The sequence below is a fragment of the Eutrigla gurnardus genome (genome assembly GCF_963514095.1).
Source record: "Eutrigla gurnardus genome assembly, chromosome: 12".
Classification (NCBI taxonomy): Eukaryota; Metazoa; Chordata; class Actinopteri; order Perciformes; family Triglidae; genus Eutrigla; species Eutrigla gurnardus.
The window spans coordinates 12,511,853-12,535,795 of NC_139926.1; the positions used below are offsets into that span (position 1 = coordinate 12,511,853).

General features: G+C 40.1%; 1 protein-coding gene across 1 annotated transcript; it reads left to right on the forward strand.

Moving 5' to 3' along the window:
• The first annotated feature begins 1,857 nt into the window (after positions 1 to 1,857).
• On the forward strand, positions 1,858 to 23,618 carry mrasa (muscle RAS oncogene homolog a). The gene is made up of 6 exons (XM_084022237.1): positions 1,858 to 2,132; positions 14,293 to 14,552; positions 15,525 to 15,678; positions 16,465 to 16,564; positions 17,873 to 17,952; positions 19,937 to 23,618. Exons 2-6 carry the CDS (start codon positions 14,360 to 14,362, stop codon positions 20,034 to 20,036), a joined length of 627 nt encoding a protein of 208 aa, XP_083878363.1. The 5' UTR covers positions 1,858 to 2,132; positions 14,293 to 14,359; the 3' UTR covers positions 20,037 to 23,618.
• Positions 23,619 to 23,943: the final 325 nt, after the last annotated feature.

Below are 23,943 nucleotides of genomic sequence, written 5' to 3' on the forward strand. Positions count from 1 at the left end.
TAGCTTTAGTGATACCTTAACTTTTCCTCTAGTGTCACTAATAGCTAAATGTGTTGATAAGCAAATGTTGTGTTACCTGTTCCTGCCTTGAAGAAGGTATCTGATGACGTTTGCATTATAAAAAGAATTATTGCGTAGATTTCTGATCAGTCTGTAGTCGCAGCGGTTTTCTCTTTTCTATAATAGCAAATGTTACCGAAGACGCTGGACATGGTAAACATTGCCATCCAACCATCAGCATATTGACACTGTTATTGCAAGTGAGTATGCTGACATTAGCATTTATCTAAGCGCAAAGCATGCTTAATGTCTGGTTATTTACAGAGATAAAACTTATAGCAAGTCCCTCTTCCTCATTGCAATTGAATTATTCACATCTTTCTCTCCCTCTCACATGCACTTACTTAGACACACACACACACACACACACACACACACACACACACACACACATCTCATACTGTTAATGGACAGCTACATCATAAACCGTCTTGCCAGTAATGTGGAATATGTTTGTGTGCGTGTTTTCTTTCCTGAGCATGTGTGCACTTATTAACTACACTATGACAAATCTATCTTTAAATTATGTATCACATCTCATGAGATATCAGCATTCCTTTGTGTTTGTGTTTGCACCCGGGCTTCTGTGGCGTCAAGCTGACATCCAGAACACATTCATCATCCTTGCAAACAGCAGTTCTTCTATGTAGCGACATGCGAGTGTGAAAAAAAAAAAAAATAGCAGAAGGTAGCCGCTGCTTGAATGTAGGCAGACCTTGGAGTGGTGGTGTGTTTCATGACCCCTGCCATATTTGCATTTAAATGATTTATCGATCTGTTACTGAAAAGGTTCGAAAATGAGGACTGTGATAGCTCATCAGTTATTAATAATGAGTGTTTAATCTGTAAAACAAACAATGCAAGCATCCTGAATGGAAACATTTCAAAGTCGAATGAGATGTGCACGGCCCTGTACAGGGGGGCCCAGAATATCATTGGTACTCATCTACTGAGCGTCAGTGATGTTGGTGACAAGAGGTGCCATCAGAAAACCCAAAGGATATTAAAAGACAAAATCCACCCCAGCCACATCCTGTTCACCCTGCTGCCGTATGGCAAGAGATACAGAAGTAGCAGCAGCCCTACCACCAGACTTCAGAGCAGCTTCTAAATTCATCCTGAACCCTTCACCACATTTACTTTTGTTTGTTGTAATAATAATAATAATAATAATAATAATAATAATAATAATAATAATAATAATACAAGTAAAAATAATGTATACGTTTATTCCAAATTAAAGTATAAAAAAGAATCACCTATATAAATTAATACAATGAGACACAACAGTGAACCAGAAGTGTAAATGCAAAATTGTACCAGCTTAAACCTCACTTCTTCAAATGCTTTTAACCTTCACCTGTTGCCAGTACATTGTGTCACAAGCATTCGTGCTCATGGCACAAACTAATTAGAGGAGAGGTTTGTATGTTTACACCTGAAGAAGAGTATGGAAAAAATAAGATTTTGGGCTAATGCTGATTGAGACAAAATGGGTGTTACCAATTCATTAGAAGGATAATTGTCCATGATTCAAAGAAGAAAAAAAAACACTTTCCTTTTATTTATTTTATTTAAGCATTGAACTCCCCTCAAAACAGGCACGGCTAATTTGACAGGACTACCACTTTAAAGAACTCCACTGTATTTATACATACATATATAAAGGAACAGTCCATTTCACCAAAAAGGGGATCTGTCTCACCACGTCACGAGATTTCTCCAGCTAAACACACGAAACGCGTTACGAAGGAAAGCCAACACGTTACTTTCTAACTGCTTTCAAACACACACGATCACATCGCACGGAAAAACCAACAGTCAACGGTTCGGCGTCTTCACAGAAAACCCGGCGGTCACCCCTTTTGGGGCTTTTCTATTTATAGCATCAGCTGTTGCAATACAAAGATATGGAGCTATTCAACGTATTGTTTCGCAGATGTGGGGAGCACACTCCCGTCTGAGGCTCTGAGGCGGTGGTGTTTTGAATCCGAGAGGGAGAGAGGGAGATGAGGAGGAATATGTCGGCGTGAGGACGGTTCTTTGTGTCCAGGATTGCGAAACTCGTATCGGTGAGTACCTTCTTCTTCTTTTCATTTTTTTCTCTCTCTCTCTCTTTTTTTTTTTTTTACTGCTGACAGAAGAGGTCGTGAATGCGGGGCGTGTGTGCCCGCGGACAGCGCAGGCAACGTCTACCGTTAAACGTACAACCGACCGCTCTCCGCATATCAACAATTTACTGTAGCCTAGCTAACTGTCACCGGGTTATTTGTGCTAACATCGGTACACGGGCAGGGGAAGTTAGCTCGTCTTCTAATCACGCGTTGGAACGACTGTGTTCAGTTTGCGGAAATTCCTTTTTGCTGCAAACTTAAAGAGGAGGATGAAGCAACAACCGAAAACCGTTATTTCAGGGGCGGCTACTGTACGGTTTTCCATACGGCCGCTACACGCACGCACACACACACACACACACACACACACACACACACACACACACACACACACACACACACACACACGTACATGTGTGTCAAAAACGACCCGACAACAAAACACGTTGCCTTGTCTAATACCGTATGTCATGATCATTAAATGCCTCCGCTGCACGCACTCTTTTACCAGTGTGTGTTTTTAACCTCACGCAGGGTCCGGCTCTGAAGCAAAGACGGCGTGTGTGTCCGTGTGTGTGTGTCCGTGCGTGCGTGCGTGCGTGCAGAGAGAACAGAGAGATTCTTCATGTATCAAATCATAGGATGAGATCATTCAGAAGCAACCCAGTCTGCAGAAAGACAGACAGAAAGACAGACGCACGCACGCACGCACGCACGCACACGCGCGCGCGTCAATCACTATTAATAGCAAAGTAAAACCACCAGATAATTCGGCTGTCTGGGGACAGACCCCCCTTTATCCTTCCCTCATAACTTCATGGAAATGTGAATCACTGCTGCTGCTGACGTTGCTTGTGAGAGTATAATGGTTAGCTGACTTGTGCATTCACAATTTCCCTTAAGTTTAATCGTGACCTTTAACCAAAGGAAATTACCTTCCGGATGATTGGGAGATGCTAGGTTTCCAAGCCAGGCGACCCTCATGTGTGAGGTTTATCCACGTGTCCAGGCCTGGTAATGTTAGGCTACTCGTTTTTTTAATAATGATTCCTGTGAGATTTGCATGTTGGCCTAAAGTGTAGAAAAGTGGAATTGTGATTATAAGGTATTGCATATATATGACTGATAACAAGGCACGATCCAGACCTGGACGAATAAATCAAAGACACATTATTCCAATCCTAATTGATAAAAATATGTTTGTGGGGATAGTGATTGAGTTAGAGACTAGAGAAGCCAACAACATCTAAAATAGAGTAATTTACATTCCAGTTTCACTTAGGGCTGAATGATATTCAATATGATGATTTAAGGTCTTTAAATGGAATCGTATCATGAGGAAATCACATATCAAGATAATGTGATACTCAATCATGTTGTCTAAATTGATAACAAGCACATGCTTTCTCAAATGTCTCAGAAAATCTGAATGATGAGAATTCTCCCTATGGGAAAACCCTAGTGTAGTTAAATCAAACTAATGTCTCAACCTGATAACTCCATGTGCATGCATGTAAGTACATAGTCAGTGCTGGAAACTATATTGGGTTTTTTTTCTGTAGTTTCACTTGAAACGGTTATGTTCAATAATAGTAAAGTTCTTCTTAAACAAATGAGACATTACTCAGTACTTTTCATGTATCTAGTTCACACAGGAGTATACAAAAGTAGGCTTTACCATGTGGTTGTTTCATGGACTATTTAATTGAATATGGGCTATATTGTGGCATACATATCGTTGTCGAGATATGAAATGACCTGTAATGGCACACAAGCTCTTGTACATTAATTCCTCAGCTTTCTCCCCATCAAAATTCAGTTGAATTTGTTTCATTTTGCTTTGGCAGTGGCACTCATTCATTTATATTGACATTTATGTTGGAGACGGGCAGTACCTCAGATGTAGGACAATCCTCCTGTCAGAAGATCGGTGGTTTGATCCCGGCTCGTCCAGTCTGCATGCCGAAGTGAGATACTGAACCCCAAATTGCCCAGAAGGCTGTGCCATCATATGCATGTGTGAAGACTGAATGTAGTGTAAAGCGTCTTGGGTCATTGAAACGACGAGAACAGCACTATGGCTTATGTTGTGCACCCATAATTAAGTTTAGCCAAAATCTTCCACGTATTTATGTCACTAGTTCCCCAATATCATGTCATTTAAATCATTGATTGTTTATGTACTTTTCTGTTGCGTGATTTGGTTGAAATAATTTCATATTTTTAGGGTATTTTCCAATATCAATATAGATGAACATATGTCAAATTTAATAAATCACGTAATCAATGTCCATAGCATTGAACTGTGTGTCATAGTTCTAATTAATATTAATACTTTCTTTTACTTTATGAGTAAAACAAAAACTTCTTTAGAGACTTCATTTTTAATCACAGCTTCCTAAGAATCGTACATTTGAATAACGTTTTCTAGAACAAAACTACGAGATGATTTCATCATAATATGAATTCATCCAAAGCCAATCAACCGTAGCATTTATTTTTTAACCAGCCCTAAGTGTTATTTAATTATCGCCTTGCCATAGTATTAAGATCATAAAAACCTGTTCAAATACAGAATAGTAGCCTGGTAGTGGTTCACTCATGACATCATGTATTCTGTTTAAAATTCCCAAATAGCCAGAGAAAAATGTATGTGGATGAATGGATAAATGGATGAGGTCAGAGTAGGAAATGCCCCCAGCAAGTCACAGTACATGAGTGAGATATTTGGGTTGTGTGTGTGAATGGAAGCCTTATCCAAAGGGAATGTCTTAAAATGACATCATTGTAATTCATGGATAAGTCAGTTTTCAAACAATGTTGTGAAACTGGACATTCTGGTGAGTTAGTCATTGTTGATGAGCCAAAATGATGTGATCAGCTACACAGCCCTCTGTTTGGCTATTTGCACTCAGTTCTCTCAGCCAAATGTTGCACAGGTTCTTAAAGTTGTGGGCATCAGTTGGAGGAAATTTGATGAGATGGCAGCTGACATTGCTCACCTTATATATTGCAAAGGATTGACAGTAATCACCTAATTAATTCAGCAAACAAATGACTTGTTTGAAAACATCTTAATACAGTATGAATAGCATAGCCTCCTGCTGCTCCAATAGCCATTTGTTTGAAACACTGTCTCAGAAAGGACGATGCCCCTTACTGTGGACCACCATGGGACCTTATTTGGGAAAAAATATGTACGGTAGTCACTGGTGAGAGACAAATACTTTTTTTTAAACGTTTATCAATTTAAAGCTCTGTTCCGTACGTAAGAACGGTACGCTTCCTTGGCCCTGGCACGCTTGGAAGAGGTGGATTTGAGTACATACGGTTCATGCACGAGCACATGCACGGGTACGCAATGTGGACATGACGTAGGCTTTAATCGATAGGCCGTCCCACTGATTATCACTCAGTGTTCAACTCGGATCTCCCCCGCTATCGAGACGATTTATGACTGAAAATACTGTTGATGAGTGTGTAGGACACAGCGGGATTCTGGGTCAGGCTTGGGGCTTCAGACTCGTGGTGTGAGCGCTACCAGAGTGGAACCGGACCGGTACTTTTATAATAAAAATGCAGCTGTGTGTCTCCATTCAAAATCCGAGTGTTTACTAGAAATATGCGCAGACGCGACTTGTCAGTAAAGTTTCACTCATGTTCTCTGTGTTCTCTCTTGTGATGACTTTGAGACGGCGCTTCACCGCTTCTTGAAAACAACCAGCTATGCGTGTGTCATATTATGACGTGATGACGTATGCACAGGAGGCAATGGGGCCGAGGCCCGTTTGGGCTGGAGCAGTGTGAGTGCAAACCGGCTGGGGACCCCTGTGGGGGGGCAATTGTGCCGAGGCACGGTACAGATTGAATGGCCCTTAAGTGTGCGGGAGCTGGAGCAGCCAGAGTTGTTGTTAACCTCCTTCACTGACTATCTGGCTGACAACAAGACAGGAACTTAGCTTGAGTCAAGTTGTAGCATTTATTCACCAACAAATAAGCTGCACACAGAATAAACTGAATAAACGATATTCACACTGTTATGTTACCAATGACTTCATACTCACGTCACACTCTCTCTCTCTCTCTCTCTCCCCCCACGGGACACTCGCTAAAGTTACGTCGTAACAGCTGTAGTACATCGGTGAAACCCTGACAGATTATATCAGCAGACACACAGCTGACAACTTCTCAGCTAAATGAACTGACGTGGTGGAGACTCACTAGACTGTCTGTTTAGCTTCATACTGCTCTGCTGATAACTGATGATTTAACATGTTTGTTCATCAAGCTATTGTTGCAGCTTATTAGGGTCAATGGTGAGAGGTTAATGTCACGTTGCTGCAGTGGTGTTGATGCGGCTGTATCTTAGTCATCTATTGATTGTTCCATCCTCTTTTTAGACTTAGACATCCCATCTACTGAGCCAACAGCGTTAATGCGTTAAAAATGTAGGCGTTAATTTCACAAATGAATCATCCCGCGTTAATGCGTTAATTTTGACAGCCCTGGCGAATATTGCCAATATTGATGCTGCTGGTAAAGAAATGTTCAAGTCTTTTTGTATTTGCCCCCAGCTCACAGATAACCCTTAAGAAAATGATCGCTTTCACTTCAGCTGTCACAGCTGGTGACAAGAACCAGCAACCTGCTTCTCCTAGGTGGAAAACCCAATTCATCCAAAAAGTCAGGGTTTCAGTATTGAGAAAAACATATATTCTGGTCAACCATGGTGCAATTCATAGAGTAGACTATCTAGTTCTTCAATGGTTTTCAAAAGATGAAGTTAAAAATAAAATCAGATCAGCTCTCAAACCAAGAAAAAAAATATGTTTTGAACTCGGTGAACTGGGTCTTAACACCTCCCTTGGATGATGGATGAGTGTTGATATGAACGCTACAGTACAGGCTGGGGTGTGCGCCACTGCGTTCTTCCTTATTCCTGTTCTGTGAGATGTGTTTTGTTCCCATGTGAAGAAGGAAGTCCCTTTATCCTTTCACAAGGCAGCAACTAACCGCTTCTCAAGAGCCCGGAGAGACTTTATGAAGTCATGCTGAGGACAAAATACGAAGTCCAAAACACAACAGCTGCTTTTGCAGGGCTCCAGTATAACTTTTTCCATTGTGACCAACTTTTTCATTTAGGTGCACCTTTTTTCACCGTGCCTTTTGGCATCGCAATAATACACATATACCTTTTCTTTATAGTTCCCAAATGTTTTTTCTTTATTTAAATCTCAACACAAAGAAGAAATCACAATAACCTCAATTGTTATATCAGTAAAATGCCCCTTCTTTGGTGATATTTTAGGCAGTGTTAAATGTTATTATCATTGCTGACTCCTAAATGCTTCAGTTTGTGGCTGCCTGGTGCTGAAACCCTGCAGGGAGGGGAGGGGGCCTGCTCGGCCCACCACGCACTAGGCCTTTTCGATTAATCGATTTTAAATCGTAATCGCGATTATGTAGTTAGGACGATGTGAAAAACGTGAAAATCGTAAAAAGAAATACGTTTTCAAAAAGTTCAAGTTCTGCACTTTATTCATTAATTTTTGTTTAATGGACACACCTTAAGATACATGTGAAAGTGAGGTTTTCCTTTTTTTTTTTTACAAGAGGTCTACAAGAAGATAACATGGAGCAAAGCCAGATGGCAAAAGTTTGTTAATTGTTCTTTATATTAATCCCTTGAGGGATTTTTTGTTTAATAAGAGCAAGGTTTGCACTCAAATCCCAGTGGAGAAATTATTTGCAAAATGTTCAATAAAAAACAGCATATTTGAAATAATTTCTTTGCCTTTTGTCATTTCACAAAATAATCGTAATCGTAATCGTAATCGTAATCAAAAATCGGATTTTGAGAGAAGAAAATCAGGATTTTTTATGGGCAAAATCGAACAGCCCTACCACGCACCTATCACGGGTGCGTGGTTGTGTTTGTCTTTTAACGTTTCGATTCAGAACCACAATGCTCCGACAGCAAAAGCAGCATTCCCAGCCATGATCCGGACGTACCTTTTTGCAATACATGCATAATATTGGCTGTTTAATCATATGTGCCACTGAAATTGGACAAGCCATTCCTTCTGAAAGACACATATTTTGGCCTGTTTGGATGTGGTGGGCTCTGGCTCCTGGCCAAAGAGTCGGTTCTTTGAACCAAGGTAATTCACTGATTCAGGTGAACCTGAGGTAAACCTCCGCAGCGAACCGGAGACCGATTCTTAAAACTACAACCGACTGGACCGCCCGCTTCGCGACACTGGCTCGGAGTCGGATGAGACGGGACCAGGCATCTTACAATGTGAGGAGTTGTGCCTGTGCTCAGACAGGCGTTACCGGCACAGCCCCTTTCTTTACGAAAACATTATCCACAGTTCTCTTTATTTTTGTCGCTTAAGGAGGAGCAGGATAGCTACAGTTTCACACGTCTATATTAAGGCTTATACACTGATTGATTTTTCCCACCAACATTCAGCGAATCAGAATACCGGTGTCTTTCTGGTATTTCTTCTTTGCTGTCTGCTGGTGGGGGAAAAAAACATTACGCTACACAGACAAACCAGCTAAAGGTTAGGCGCAACGGTGCGACCAATGGAAATTTTTAGTTGCACTCTCAGATTTTTGGTCACTTTGGAGCCCTGTTCTGTCATTTTATATGTAAAATTACACACCTATAGAGCAACGCTGGTGTAGGCAGGCATTGTGGACTGTCACTGGTGCTGACTAATATTGCGTGGGTCCCCCTTTTGCCGCCAAAGCAGGATGGACTGCACTAGACCTCTGAAGGTGTGACTTGTTTGTCCAGCACATCCCACAAATGTTGCATCATGATGTCACCTGATCAGTTATTGACACACAACATGGACAAGTAACTCTTATAGAGAGGTGCAGGGATGACATATTTTTGGAGGTCAACCCTGGAAGTAAGCATTACACTGGTTCCCTTGTCAAACAGCCAATGGGATTTTCCCATTGGATTTTGGATTATTGTAGAAAATAAGCTCTGTGGCAAACACAGATGTATCATAGTGCACGTTTTGCAAGCAAGATAATCCCTGAAAATTAAACGATAAACAAACTACACCACGGTCTCATGATCACAATCTACTGATGTATTTTATATCGTAGAACAAAATTTCTTAAGCTTGTGTCAACCACAGACCTTATTTGAGGCACGTGACCAAAAACCCATTCAGAAAACCCATTGAGAAGAGGGAACAAAAATGCTAACTAATCTATGGATAAAGACTAATTTATGCACTACTTTATTATTGTTGCTATTTCATACAGGTACTTGATCATACCAGTGAAGGTTAACAGCTATATTACAGCTGTGTCGGACGTGCTCCATTTATCTTGTTCATGATACATGAGACAGACGTTTTCAGATTTAACCCCTCTGGAGAGGGTTTTTGAAAAGCTAAATTTTCAGGGATGGAAATGCCAGCTTAGTGTGGATGAAAGGCCAAATCCGAGAGGAATGGGTTCAGATTAATTGGCATCAGTTTGAACACAGTGAGTGTTGAGTAAAATACTCTTAAGTATGTCCTCATGTGGCCTTAGTTGGCCCTCTGAAAACATCATGGTCTCCTAAACCTTTGATGCACCTTCATGTTATGGTACCTTTGCACAAAAATGTACTCATGAAAAAATAAAGCTATAAAAATGTGATAAATTATGATTATTATTTCTTTTTTTAAAACCGGCATCGGTCCTAATCATTAATATCAAATTACCTTAATACCCTTAAATTGCCAAGTTTTGTCATTATGCAACTCTATTTTATGGTCTAAAATACACAATAAATGATTTATTTTCAATATACTTCATGCAAACTGGATTATTTATGGTTTGATTATTGCAGCCTGGGATCTGTGAAAGATGAGCAGCAACATTTATTTACATGCATTGTGAGTGCCCTTTATCTGAAAAGGCATGTATTTTCTCCATTTGCAATATATGTTGAAAATGACGTCATCTGGAAGGGAATCCCAGAGCACACACTTAAAGCCACAGGCCTCATGATGAGAAATGAGAAGATGCATCTTTTATACTTTTTTTTCTCAAGTAGGATCAAAAATAGTGATTTGAATGGGTTTCACTCATAACATAACATTAACCGGCCTATTTCAGGACACGTTGTTTACAATAGGCTAAAATGTAAAAATACATGAAGAAACAATATGCATGTAAAAGGGATAAAAAAATGCTAGAAATGAAAAGCCAAAAACACAAAAACGTGCTTGGGTGCATAATGTGCAGCCCAGAAAATCTGTTTCAGCCGGTGCCTTGTGGCATTGTATAGTAGCGTAGGCTTTTATTTTATTGTTTTATGACAGCCAGCCAATCAACTGGCTGAAGAGGCATTTTACCATCAGGAATTTGGCTTGAAAATTCTTTGCCCAACCTGGCTGGCTGACTGCTGCAGCCTGAGCGATTGGCTAGTTGGTTTTGGAAAGGAAGGAAACATCTTCCTTCCCTCCATTGTGCTGGGCAGGAAAGGATGGACTGCAGCCAGCTGACAGCTGTTTCCTGGTGGATGAAGGAGGAATGGGTGCGTGGGTGAGTGGGTTGGAGGTGGTGGTGTCGTGCGAGCAGTGAGTGAATGTGCTTTTCTGTCTGCTTTTAACTGTTGCTACAGTTTAATGAGAACTGGCTATCAGCTCCAACAGCAAGACGGAGTAGATTAGCTTCATTTCATAGTGTATTATAGGTTTCCATTTTGTGGGAACACTAAGGATGTGACTTGAATGTCTTAACCCATTAATTACAAATCACACATACGTTACATTACTCCCCAAGATTTTCAAAAAACTTGCTTTATCGTGAACATTTAGGTATTTTCTTTGCATGATGATGTGGATATCCCATCTAGTTGTATTATATTTCCCACCAAAGAGCACCTGCTTTTCCTTGTGGCCTCATAAAACCATTACATAGCAATACAAGCGATACAAGCAATACATTTCCTTCCTCAAAAACTGTTACAAATATTTTTTTTTATATTACACCAAATGAATAATTGAAATCCATGTGCTAGCTTGCAGTCTTCTTGCAGAATAAAGTGAAACCGCCAGCAGGAATGTGTATTGTCATTCACATGCTTGCTCACATGTGTGTCCTCGTAGGCGTGGACCCACTCATGGACCCACTCATAAAAACATTGCCCAATAGCACTACTGGTAGTCAAAACCTTCACAAGATAGCTTTTAAAGTTAGCTTGATTTGATTGACAATAGGACTTCAACCCAGGTTTTGTGTTGCATTTGTGGTTTGGCTGTTGCTACTGTTTTGACCAAGTTGAACTGTTAATATTTTTTTTAGAGAGAAATAGCAATAAAAAAACAGGCGCACATGGTAAAAAAAATTGGGTATCGACTCAATACCATGTTGTAACATTTCTATCAACCTTGTCCTCGTGTTCCTTTGTTTCCTCTCCCTCACTCTTCTGTTTATGATTTTCTCTCACCCTCCTCTCCCTCTCAGTTCCCTTGCTTCCCTTCCATGCCTCATTCTTTCTGTAGCTGCTCTTTGTGGTAAGCTGTGGTGTGAGCTTTTTGCCACAACAGCATCAGATTGCATACACACGCACATCTTAAAGCTCCTCTGCCATTATCCATTGTTATTATACAACTGTTCCCCCAATGTGTGAACGGATCTGAATATATTTGCAAACGTTTAAATAGATTTTTTTTAATCCTCTACTGTACTTCACTTGTGTGGGAAAAAATACTCGTCTGCTAAAATTCTAGCAAGATGATGGATGTTTATTTTTGTTTTCAAGAAGCCATAATTACAAACTACACTTATCCATCCATGTGGAAGCCGTCATATTTCTCTGCTGTTTCTGTGGTTTTACTGGGCTAGTGAGATGTCATTAGCCTGGTTTAGACCACACCAGGCTCACTGAGGCTTGCTTCACCGGCTTTCCTATACTGTGACATCCACGCTGTAAGAGGCTTTGATTAGAGCTAGTGACGCAAGAATATGTTGTTCTCTATACGGCCCCTTGCCTACAACCCTTCATCTCACATGTTTTATTATGGCTGGTGCTTCTTTACTATAAATATATGCCAGTTTACAAAATATAGGACAGTCCATGACTGTGTTTCCTATAGATGCTTCACAATAAAAGATGTTTTTCCAGTGGGAAGCTCTTAAAATGCAGCAGTAGCCTCAGGAAATGTTTGCTTTGCATTTAGTATCTTAAAGGTGCCGTGTTTCCTGTTAACAACCAAAGTTATGTTAACATTTAGTGTTACTCACCAAAATGCGTTGTATGTATCCTTGAGCTTATTTTCTTCCTCATAAAACATTTACGATTTATAAAATGTACATTATAATCCTGCATGGTTTACATTCATGTAAACTTGCTTGTATTCCTCGCCCCTGTCTTTGGTGATGCATTGCAGCATATCTTGACATGTTACTGCGACCCACCCACGTGTTCAAGTGATCGGGACCATAATACTGTAGGTCAGGGAACAGCAGTACGATCAGCATTCGGGGGTTCGGCTTAGCCTAAGGCATCTGTTCACAGCATCAGATCCATTTCAAGCAGAAAAAGAAAAACAGCTGGAATTGAACCACATGCACTGTAACCAATTTACTACCGCTCAAAAAACAAACAAAAAATTAAAGAAAGAATGATACTTTCATCTTTCCATGTCACAGAACTCTGTGGGGTACTGTGATTTAATTTCTGCCCAGTTTGCATAAATATTCACGTCAATACAGTAATCACCATAAAATACAGTTCCTGTGAAAGCTATTAGACATTTGCTCTGATAGAACTGGCTGCATTAAATGGACTGGAAACAAGACCAGGTGAAACCTAGTATTTGGCTGGACCATGTTGGTCAATGTGCTTAATTGCAAATCAGCCAAACTTCTCACCCTCAACGATTATTTTGTTAAACACCAAACAAAATAAAACCCAGCTCTCTCAACTCAAACCGTCTCTGCAACCTGCAGCCTGTCAGTCAGTCACCAGGGCAACACTGTTGTCGATGACGCAGACAGATCACGTGATTTCCTTCCTGTGGCGATAGCAGCACTGCTGCGTTAGCGCCGCTGTACGTCATACCGTGTTATTTCCTTGTTAACTGTCATAATAACAATTTACGAATACTGGTTTACGGTGTTGGATATACTAATACATGTCACACAGTGTTGGGGTGACTAAATGTTGGTGAGGAATTAAAGGTACAGCCAGTGTCTGAGTGTTGGGTAATGCTATTAAAAATGCTAAGCCAACAAAGACCGTTATCACAGTAAACAGCCCAGATATCTCCAACAACAATGATCCAACGAGCCAATTAATCACAAACATGTTGATGAAGTTTGGGATGCTTCACTTAAAGTGTTGCTGTCTATTAGGAGTGCTGTGGGGGTTTTAACTTTCAGGCTCTGATAAAATGATAAAAATACTGCAATGTCCATCTTCCTTAAAACAGTCTGTGTTTCCAGTCCACCTTTGTTTTCGGCTTGGAAAGCGACATCTTTGCTGTTTGTGGCAAAACAAAGTAAGCGACAGTTCCGCCCGCTTCTTTGGAAAAAAGGCACAGTCAAGGCCAGACATGCACAGCACCATGACCTCTGCCCTTTGCCATTGTATTGCGCGAACAAAATACAATATATTTTTTAAACAAATGTAATTGGATTTTTATTACAAGGGGTAGTTTCAATTAAAACAAGTATAAAATAATAATAATTTAATGTAAAAACCGTAATATTTTTGACATGGGGGATGGGCTGGATGTGGCCCTCAGGCCGCCAGTTTGAGAACCCTGGCTTTAAGGGTGTTGGACTTCCTCTGTGGGCCTCTCTTTCTCTGTTTTTGTAAAAAAAAAAGAAAAGAAAAAGTTCATCTATCTGCTTTGATCCACAACTCCTAGCTGTGGTCTGTGGTTCCCATGGTGATGAAAAAGCAGCTGCAACAAAAAAACATTAACACCTCCCTCCCTTGTTCTCTCTCTCTCTCTCTCTCTCTCTCTCTCTCTCTCTCTCTCTCTCTCTCTCTCTCTCTCTCCCTCTGTTGATCCCTTCCGTCTATTGTCAATCCCCATTTTCTCTCTTTTCCCCTTCCCTCTCTCTTTCTCCTGGTCCTCCATTTCAGCCAGGTGTGTCTCCTCAGCCACCTACTAGCCTACTTCTCACCTTCAACCACCACTGTCAAGGTAGCCATGGCGACCAGCGCCCTGCCAAGTGACAACCTGCCAACGTACAAGCTGGTGGTGGTGGGGGATGGTGGTGTTGGGAAGAGTGCCCTCACCATCCAATTTTTTCAGAAGATCTTTGTGCCCGACTATGATCCCACGATAGAGGACTCGTATCTGAAACACACAGAGATCGATGGACAGTGGGCAATACTGGATGGTGAGTAGAAATGTGCATGTTAAATTAACAGAATAAGAATAAGAATATCCCCATGCTAATCTTCTGTCTTCTTTATTTATTTTGCATTTTCTTTTGGTTTCAATTAAACATATCCATCACTGACCACTGAGTGAACATTCACATTGTTCTTCAATCCCCCCCCCCCCACACACTTTTTCCTTCACTATGCTAACTATGACAATTCCCTGAAATTAATGACATTTAGAAAAGGGAACCGTGGTTGTTGCATGTGAGAGAAATTATGCATCATTCCATGATTTTATCCTTCCACCCATAAAGTGTTCAATTTATGTTGGAAACATATAAAGCTCTGGAAAGAATTAGAAAACCACGTTAACAGTTCTACAGTTTATGGGAATGCGTTTTGTGTGAACTACTGACAGCTAATGACGTCTGCAAAGGCCTGACACAGTTGTTATGTAAGGATAACCTTGGCCTAAAGGAGCGATTACTGGGTCACAGGGTTAACAAAATGTAGTGTCTCTTTGGATTCTGGAAGTGTAGGGGTGGAGGAGATCACTCAAGTTGTGGAGGAAACAAACTCTTATTCTGAAGATTTTTAAATTATTTCTGCCAACTGTGTTAGTTTCCTCTATATCCATTATTAAATAAATATAACAATGCTTGTTAAGGAGGATTTTAATACTTAATAATAACTCTGACTCTTTATGGCAGCTTTAAGAGGCCTTGATGTGTAGGTGATGCTATAAGAAATTAAATAATTGTATGAAATGCCTAATTGCCAATTTGCCAAAAGCATTAAATAATGATGGTTTGTTTATTTAATAGGACAAGTAGTCAACATTTTATAATTCATTACTCATACAAGACATAAAGTACAGTATGCTCAAAGCCCATGTCAAATAAGTAGATCATCGGGGGTGTTTTGAATGAACAGAATCAGAAACGCTTTCATGTAAAGTAATACATTTGTGTTCCTCCATCTTGCAGTGCTGGACACAGCCGGCCAGGAGGAGTTCAGTGCGATGAGGGAGCAGTATATGAGGACAGGAGATGGCTTCCTCATCGTCTTCTCTGTGACAGACAAGGCCAGCTTTGAACATGTTGACCGATTCCATCAACTCATACTACGGGTCAAAGACAGGTAGGTGGGATTGACAAGTGCACTCCTACTGTATTAACTTTATTAACTCTCAAATGATGTCATGTGATTAAATGCAAACCAATCATTCACACTGTTGCTGAAAACCAATGAATAAGGGGGCCCGGTCAATACTTTGAAAAGGTGAAATCTCCCCAAGTTGCCTTGTTACGGTGGGCGTCATTGTGATCTCATCATTCAAATATAATATTAAAAAGCAAAATGCTGAGGCTAGATCAAAAGCAGATATCTGCGATAATATCTGAATGATGCCATCATGATTTTACAATAAGGCAAAGTAAGTAAATCCAAGACCACTGACGGATCACTGACACTAACTTCATCATTCACAAACAGCAACAAGCGCTGCGTGTCCCAGCCGTGTGCGTCACTTTTTATCGTTTTTAAGGCCCTGTGAGCTCCATCATAATATCCCTGAATGCAGTCAGTTTTGAGAAAAGAGATGCATCTGTTCTCTGACAGTAGCCTATAAAACTGAGCTTGAGATGGAACAAAAATAGAAACTGAGCAAGATACTGTGTGTCCATATTTAGTGGTGCTCTACTGTAGCACATTTTTCTACAAGATTTGAGTGTTGCAGAAATCGGACATTTCTAAGACGATTAAAAAAAAGGTTAAATATTATAAAATATTATACCACGAGACACTTTTAAACATTCCTAGAAACCATTGCAAGAGGTTTGGAAATGAATGATTCAGTTATACAAGGATACCTGAGATGTGTGTGTGTGTGTGTGTGTGTGTGTGTGTGTGTCCATTTCTGCTCAGGGAGGCCTTCCCCATGGTGCTGGTGGCAAACAAAGTGGACTTGGTCCATCTGAGAAAGGTCACTGCTGACCAGGGCCAAGAGATGGCTGCAAAACACAACGTAAGTAGCGAACCTCATTGCAGGCTTTTTGCAGTAAACTGTTGGAGTTTCTAACAAGAGTTTTAGCTAACAAAAAAGATCACCTCTGTGATAGAGACCACATCTACGTTGAGCAGAATTTCTTTGTGTGAAAACAATTGTGCTCCCCACATTAGTTTTTTTTACATACATAAAGACCGCTCCTTCTTTGCTCTCTAACATTAAATGTAATCTGGTGAGGAGTGGATAGACATGCCAGCAGTTGTGCTGTATAATCGGTAACATCAACAGTTAAAACGTGTGATCACAGAGTCCTGCTCTCTGTGATCACCTACGTTTTAATGCGGCCAAATCACAATAAAGTTGTGCTTGTTTACATCTCTCCTCAGGGAACTGAACAAGTATGAAAGAGACACCACACAGCATGTGAACCAGCAGTCTTCCCAAAATCCTTATTTCCTAATTGTAATGTCCAGTGACAATATCAATATAAATCCAGGTTAATGACAGAACCTCTGTGTAGTGACATTTAAACTAAACAGTCAGTGTAAAAGTTAGAGGTGATTAAATGTATTTTCAGTGAACACAACATGGCCAATGAGACAGGCAGAAGCATGCAGACATGACTATGTTTACTGTGATCTGCTGAAAGGATCACATCCATACAGAATGCACAAATCTTACTGAGCAGAGTATTTTTACATTCTGTTGTTGTAGTTTGAGCAAAGGCAAAGCCACATGATTCCCTAATTCAAGGTATATGACATCTTGGGAGGTTTTGTATAATGCTTTTCGACTATAATTATAGTAGTATTATATATACTATAATTCTTTTCTATTTTGGATTCAAGGGCCCCTTTTTCAATTTTTCAATTTTGAAGTGATCATTTGCAGCCTGGCCAAAGACTTTCCACACTGACTAGCATGAGACACGGTTGATTCATCATTGTTATTTTCTTGACTACTAGACATGTGTGAGGGAACATCTCTCTCAATCTTTGTGTGTGGTGAGATCTAATTCATGATAGCGGGCAATTACGTTCGTAATTGGTGTTTTCATGGATACAGATTCTGTCATCATGTGACTTTCTACTAGTTCCAGGTCCCCAAAGCAACTTTCAATTATTTGGCTCATAGGTAGCATTTGGTTGGGATTAAATGCAATTATATCACTCCCTACATTGCCTATACTGTATCTGTCTATACTTTCTATACAATATATTATATAGTTATGAAACCAAATGCAATATTTCATATATCTGTGAATGAATAATGCCACTGTAATACCGTTTATGATTCGATTTTGAATATTTCTGCTTGTTTCTTCAGATAACTTACATTGAAACCAGTGCCAAGGATCCTCCAATGAATGTGGACAAAGCCTTTCATGAGCTGGTTCGTGTTATAAGGTAACTCCAGGTTCACTTCTCTTTATTCTCTAATTTTCACAACATGGACAGGACAGGTTTACTTGCAGCAAGAGCTGTTAATCTGCTGGAGGACACTAGTCATTACGTCTAATTAAATAGTCTAAACTCAAAGTCTTACTCTTTTCTTTTCTCAGTGTGTCTTTCATTTCTTTAGGGGTTTGTGGTGTAGAGTGAGTTTTATGCCGGTATGTAAGGGCAGTGGTCGTGTTTGTAGTACAAGTGGAAAAGCGAGAGCTATTTCCTGTCTTGACCCACGTGTAATTTCAGAAGAATCTGATTTGTGTTCTTGGTACGAATGTGGTCATATCCTGTTTTAAACCCTTCTCTTGTGGTCAAGGACCAGTCAGCAACTAGTGGGCATGTCATCACCAGGTTTTGGGGCCTATGTCCTCAGCCATCCATATATACAGCTGTAGGAGCTGTCAATGACTACATGTTGGATTGGTAATGACTCATGAGGACATTTCTTTGTTTTGGTACATTATGAAATTAAGAGGAGAGTCTATTGATGAATCAACACTGCCCTCTTGTGGTCTGACTGATGCACCAGTAGCTCAGGAAGAAAGGGTCCATCCTCTTCGTTCTTGTGTAACTTGAAAACTCACCTATGAAGTGTTTAATGTGAAATCTCTAAGAGGTGACACATACTGTTGATAGGCTCTAAGCTTTGTGTGACATCCCTTAGTCTAGCCGCCATTGTAATTGTGATTTACAATAGTTGATTCTCATTGATTGGTGCTGAAATCACAGACACTGAAAAAACACATCATCCGAATATATATATATATATATATATATACCAGCATATATTTTATATATATATATATTTATAGTTTGTAACCCCCCTTTAAAACCACAACATGTTAGTTTTACACTTTGTTTTTTTTGTACAGATTAAACAATTAAACAATTAATTAGTTAGCCCAATAAGTGCTGGTAGCGGTATTTTATGACCTTTGGACTAGCTGTTTCCCGTTTTTAGTCATTATGCTAAGCTTATCACTTGCTGGCAGTAGCAATGCCGACATGAGAGTGGTGTCAATCTCGTTATCTAACTCTCAAGAGAGCAAATTAATGTATTTCCTAGACTTTTCAATTATTTCCACTTAGAAGATAACCATTAAAATGAATGAACTACACTTACATAAAACCTTATGAGCCAAGTATGAGCTAAAAATGGCAGGATTACTGTATTGTATGGTGTCAGAAAAATAATGGTGAATTGATCTGGATTTAAGCAGGGTTTCCACAGGCCCTTGAAAAGTCTTTAAATCGAATTATCTGAAATGTAGTCCTAGCCATGTCTTAAAGTCGCAGTCGGCAACATTTGTCACTGAAACCGACACTATGCTCCGATAGAAGAACATAAATCATCCCGTTTTAGAAAAAAACATGCCTCTACATGCACCTAGAACTTGTTGTTTGTTTTGCAAAAATCCACCGTGCCTTTTTTTTTTTTTTTTTAACTTCAAATAATCAAATGGTGTTTTGGGAATTTATTTATTTTGATTTTGTATTACGTTTCATATGCGTTCGAAGACAAAGAGGAGCCTGTATGAAGCCAGATGCTGCCTTTGTATATGACGTTTAAATGTGAGACACTAGGAATCAAAGTGTTAGAATCACACATAAAATGTGAAAATCATTGAGGTACACAAACGGCTATCTCTCAGTGTTTTTGGGCAGCTTTCCACGCTTTGGTACCACAGCAGCCATCCATTAGTGTAGTGTAGTGCATTGACTGGAACTGTACGCTCCACACAGCGTTTATTTCAGAAAGCAGAGGAGCAGTGGACTTTAAACACCGTGATTCATGTCCTTAAAGTAATTCTGGGACTTACCTTCATTCATATTAATTTTCCTCACACCTCTGCCAGTATGACGGCAACATACAAATTTGTATTACAATCAGTTTATGTAGTAAAAGTGTTCCTTGTCTGTTTTTCTCTCTCCACACCCACAGGCAACAGGTGCCAGAGCGAAACCAGAAGAAGAAAAAGAAGATGAAATGGAGAGCAGAGCGTTCTGCAGGTTCCCACAGGTTCCACTGCGCCATATTGTGACCTCCCTCGTCCTGTTTATCATTCGTAACACACACACATACACACACACACATCCACATGCACACCCACATACGTTCGGATGTCAGGGAACTCCCCGCCAGTGGTTAACTACTAGAGCACAAAAGGGTTGATAAATGGCTGAAACGGTGACATGTTGGACTCCCCTCACCCTTCACAATGCCGTGGAATGAGCCCTCTCTCCTCAATGTATGGTCCCTTACATCGCCATTCGACACAGACCTACAGTGTCAATGAAGTGCTTCTCAGTGTCATTTTGGATTTCATTTCAAATGTGGCGCTAGACGACAGACTCTGGGGGGTGGGGGGGAGCCAGACATCAGAATCACCTTGATATTGGGACTATTGCCTTCTTGACAAGGGAGGAGAAGGGAGGACCTGGCTCCAAATGGAGCCTCGTTTTTTCAGAGAATAATTCCCAACAACCTGCTGGTCGTCACCTTTCTATCCTCACGCTCCTGCAGTTTCTGGAAGAGAAGCGCCTGTGTGATCTGTAAATATGTTGTCTGTGTTTTCTCTCGTAGAGTGGACATCATAAGGGCACGGTGGACAAATGGTGAGAACGGTGAAAAGAGAAGTCGTATGGTTTGGTTCGGTGGATGAACTGCGAGTTCTGTGAGTGTAGCGTGAACTTTGTGGCCATGTGACGATGTGGTTTTTGAAATGTCAGCTCAGAGAGGATGGAAGGACGTGGCAAATGTGGATCGCGACGTGAAGCTGAGCAAGCGCGTCGCGTCGGATTGGTTGACAGGTGAAAGTCAAAGCTTGTTGAATAAGTGTTTAAATATTGTGATTGTAAAGAAGAGTAAGATTGGTTGGAGTATGTGGTCACACTTTCATGTAAACATGACGGGGTTTATACCAACACTGATGTGTCAGCGGCCATGTTTACAGACACTCTTATAAATGGATTATATTCTCATCATAACGACACACAGTTCATCAGAGCCACTTTACATTAACTGTTATTATTAATTAGAGTTTATTTCGGTTGCCTTTGTCACTGTCGATGGCATGATGAGTGCAGTCTTCATCAGTACTGAATGGACTATAGCCCTGATATTTTTGGTCTTTGTAGTCTTAACAGATCTTCAAAACAAGCTCATTTTCATGTTTTTCTATTTAAAAAATTACAATCATATTTGTGATATTAAAAAAAAATCTAATTACCGGTGGCAATGTTCAAATTCTATGCTGTTTTACAAAAGATCTGCAGGAGGAGACAATAGATAAGGGATAATGAGAGCTTCATGTTTTTGTTTTAGATCTGAAGCAGGCTGGAGAAGCTGATTTGCACTGGCCACTAACCAAAATAATGTGATGTCACTTTATTTCAATCTAGGGGCTTTTTTCAGGCCACACCGCTGAATTCAGGACAACGAGTCATGCTCAATAAAAGGAGAACACTCCTTTAGTTTGGGGATCCACATACTGTAGCCCTGGGGATACATCCGAGTTAGGCAGCCTGTGTGAACCAGGCAGTGTGATGATCCTGGGGCTTAAAGCCATGCTGACCTAGCTACAGACTCAGTTTAGTTGTATGAAACACTCAAAGCAACAAGACATTCGCTATGTTCATATCTGTACGCATGAGGTGGATAGGATTGTACAGTTTAATAACCTATGAAATGGCTTGTACTGTTAATGCACTAAAGTTTCAGTGGACAACTTTTTTTGTCTGGATGAATACCGTCTCTTGAAGGAATACATTTTTGCACTTTTAATACAATTTCTGACTTTCCTATTGGCATGTTGTTTTCTGTTCAAACCTGTAAGTGAAATGAAAAGCATGGTCAAAACGATTTGAATGTGAAATCGAATAACAAAACAGGCAAATAGGCTATTAGTGCTGCGGCCCTGTGTGCCTGCACGCCTGTTACCGTGGCAAACATTTTGACGGAGATGAAATAAATTGGAATTTAATGATTTAAAAGATATTGAAAGAAAAGCTCCATGTTAGTCTCAGTTATTGAATGGCGAACAAATTCACCTCAGCATGAAAAGTGGAAAATCAACCGCGGCAAATAGAAGGAAATCGGTATTGATCTACATCTACTGTTAAAGGGACTTCACAAAGATTTTCACGAGAAGGGCAGAAAACATTGATCATTGAGAAATGAAGCAACAGACTCTGGATCCTGGTTGAGGAAAAAAAAAACAAAGAAAAAAAAATGAATGTGTTTGAAAATGTTGCATCATGTATGTTTGATACCATTTTGTATTATTGATAGGAATTATTGATATGATTCTTGCAAATTGTTTTTTAAACAACTGAATAATTTATTACTGTCTGTTACCTCAGTGTGTCCCAGACCTGGACAAAAATCTCCCTCCCTCCCTTTCTTTTTTTTTCTCTCTATGGGAATCTCAGTGGGTCATCGGCCTTTTGCCTTTGACCCCCGTATGAGGAGACTTTTAAAGTGTTCTGGACCAAGATGAAGAAACAGAGTTTGATCCTGAAAACAAATCCCTAAAAAGCACCTGTTCTTTACTGGAGCTCGTGTGGGTGGCCTCACTGGGGAGGACATGTAATCACACAAGGGTCAAGACAAGGAAAGTTTGTTGTCCAATTTGTAACTTTAAATGTTTCTTTGTTCAATGTGAAATTACTTAAAGGAATAGTTTGACATTTTGAAAAATAAGCTTATTCACTTCCTTGGCCAAAGTTACATCAGTTGATTAAATATTAAGGTAGAAACAGGAGATCGAGTAGAAACATTTAGTCTGGATCTGTCTCAAGATAAAAGCCAACCAGCACTTCTATAGCTCACTCAATATGTTATATTTAATTTGTTTAATCTATAAAAAAGTGTGGGTTAACATGGTTTTATCTGCCAGATTATGAACATAGCCAGGCCAGCTGTTTCCAGTCTTTTATGCTTCCGGACTTCAAACTAAGATTACAGGCTAGCTTCAGATTTATTTTAGATCTCCATCTAATTCTTGGGAAGAAGAGCATATTTCCAAAAATGTCACACAATTCCTGAAAGCAGACTGAGCTCATGGACCAGGCGGGTTTCTTCTAGTTGACTATTTAACTTTTTGGTTTGAGGTCCAAAATACAGTTTGAAATGAGAAAGTTATCACTCGAGAATGAATCATTGTGGCTGGTACAAAGAGACCTGCTGATTTATTGCACCGTCTTCACATTTCAGGCAGACCAAATACAAATGCAGAAAGTGAATATATTGTATCAATTATTTGACCCTGGGTTATATGTGAGCTAAATTGAGCACTTTTTGTTTCATGTATTGGAGAGGTAGAATTCTTTTTCCAAATAGACAAGTATCGTTGAAGTTATGCAATTGATTTGAGTCATGTATGTCCTAAAACGTCGTCCGTCTGTGGCAGTAAGGTTCAACTTAAGGTTTGGATGAGAAAAAAAAAGCATTTGGGTTTGTCACACCCGTTGTGTAATACGTGTTTTTGGACAGGTCTGTTGTGTTCTACCTGGCTGTGTCAGACTGAGGAGCTAGACGAGGCACAAACAAACTGTGGCCTTTTTTAATCTAGCCTCAGGGGTCGATTATATTTCAATAAAGAAATACAAGTATTGTGACTTTACATGTTAAGCTGCTTCATTCTTTCTTCGTTGGATGTTTGGTGGGTATGATATTAAAATGCAGAGCCACTGACTCGCTGCTGAACGGCCCATTTTTCAGAGCCGAAAACCGCAGCCAAGGTGAACACGGCTACACATGTTAAGCGAGTCGTCTTGCTTGTTCAGCAGAAGCCCCCCTCATTAATCTTCAGAGCTGTCAGGGTCCATTGATTTCAACACGGCCAGAATGCTGAAAGGAAAGCATTTTGCCTGATTGATTTCAACCTCTCAGAGGAGGCAGGCCGGGAACTGCATCTCTGCTATTGATTTACACTGCTTTCTTTTCAG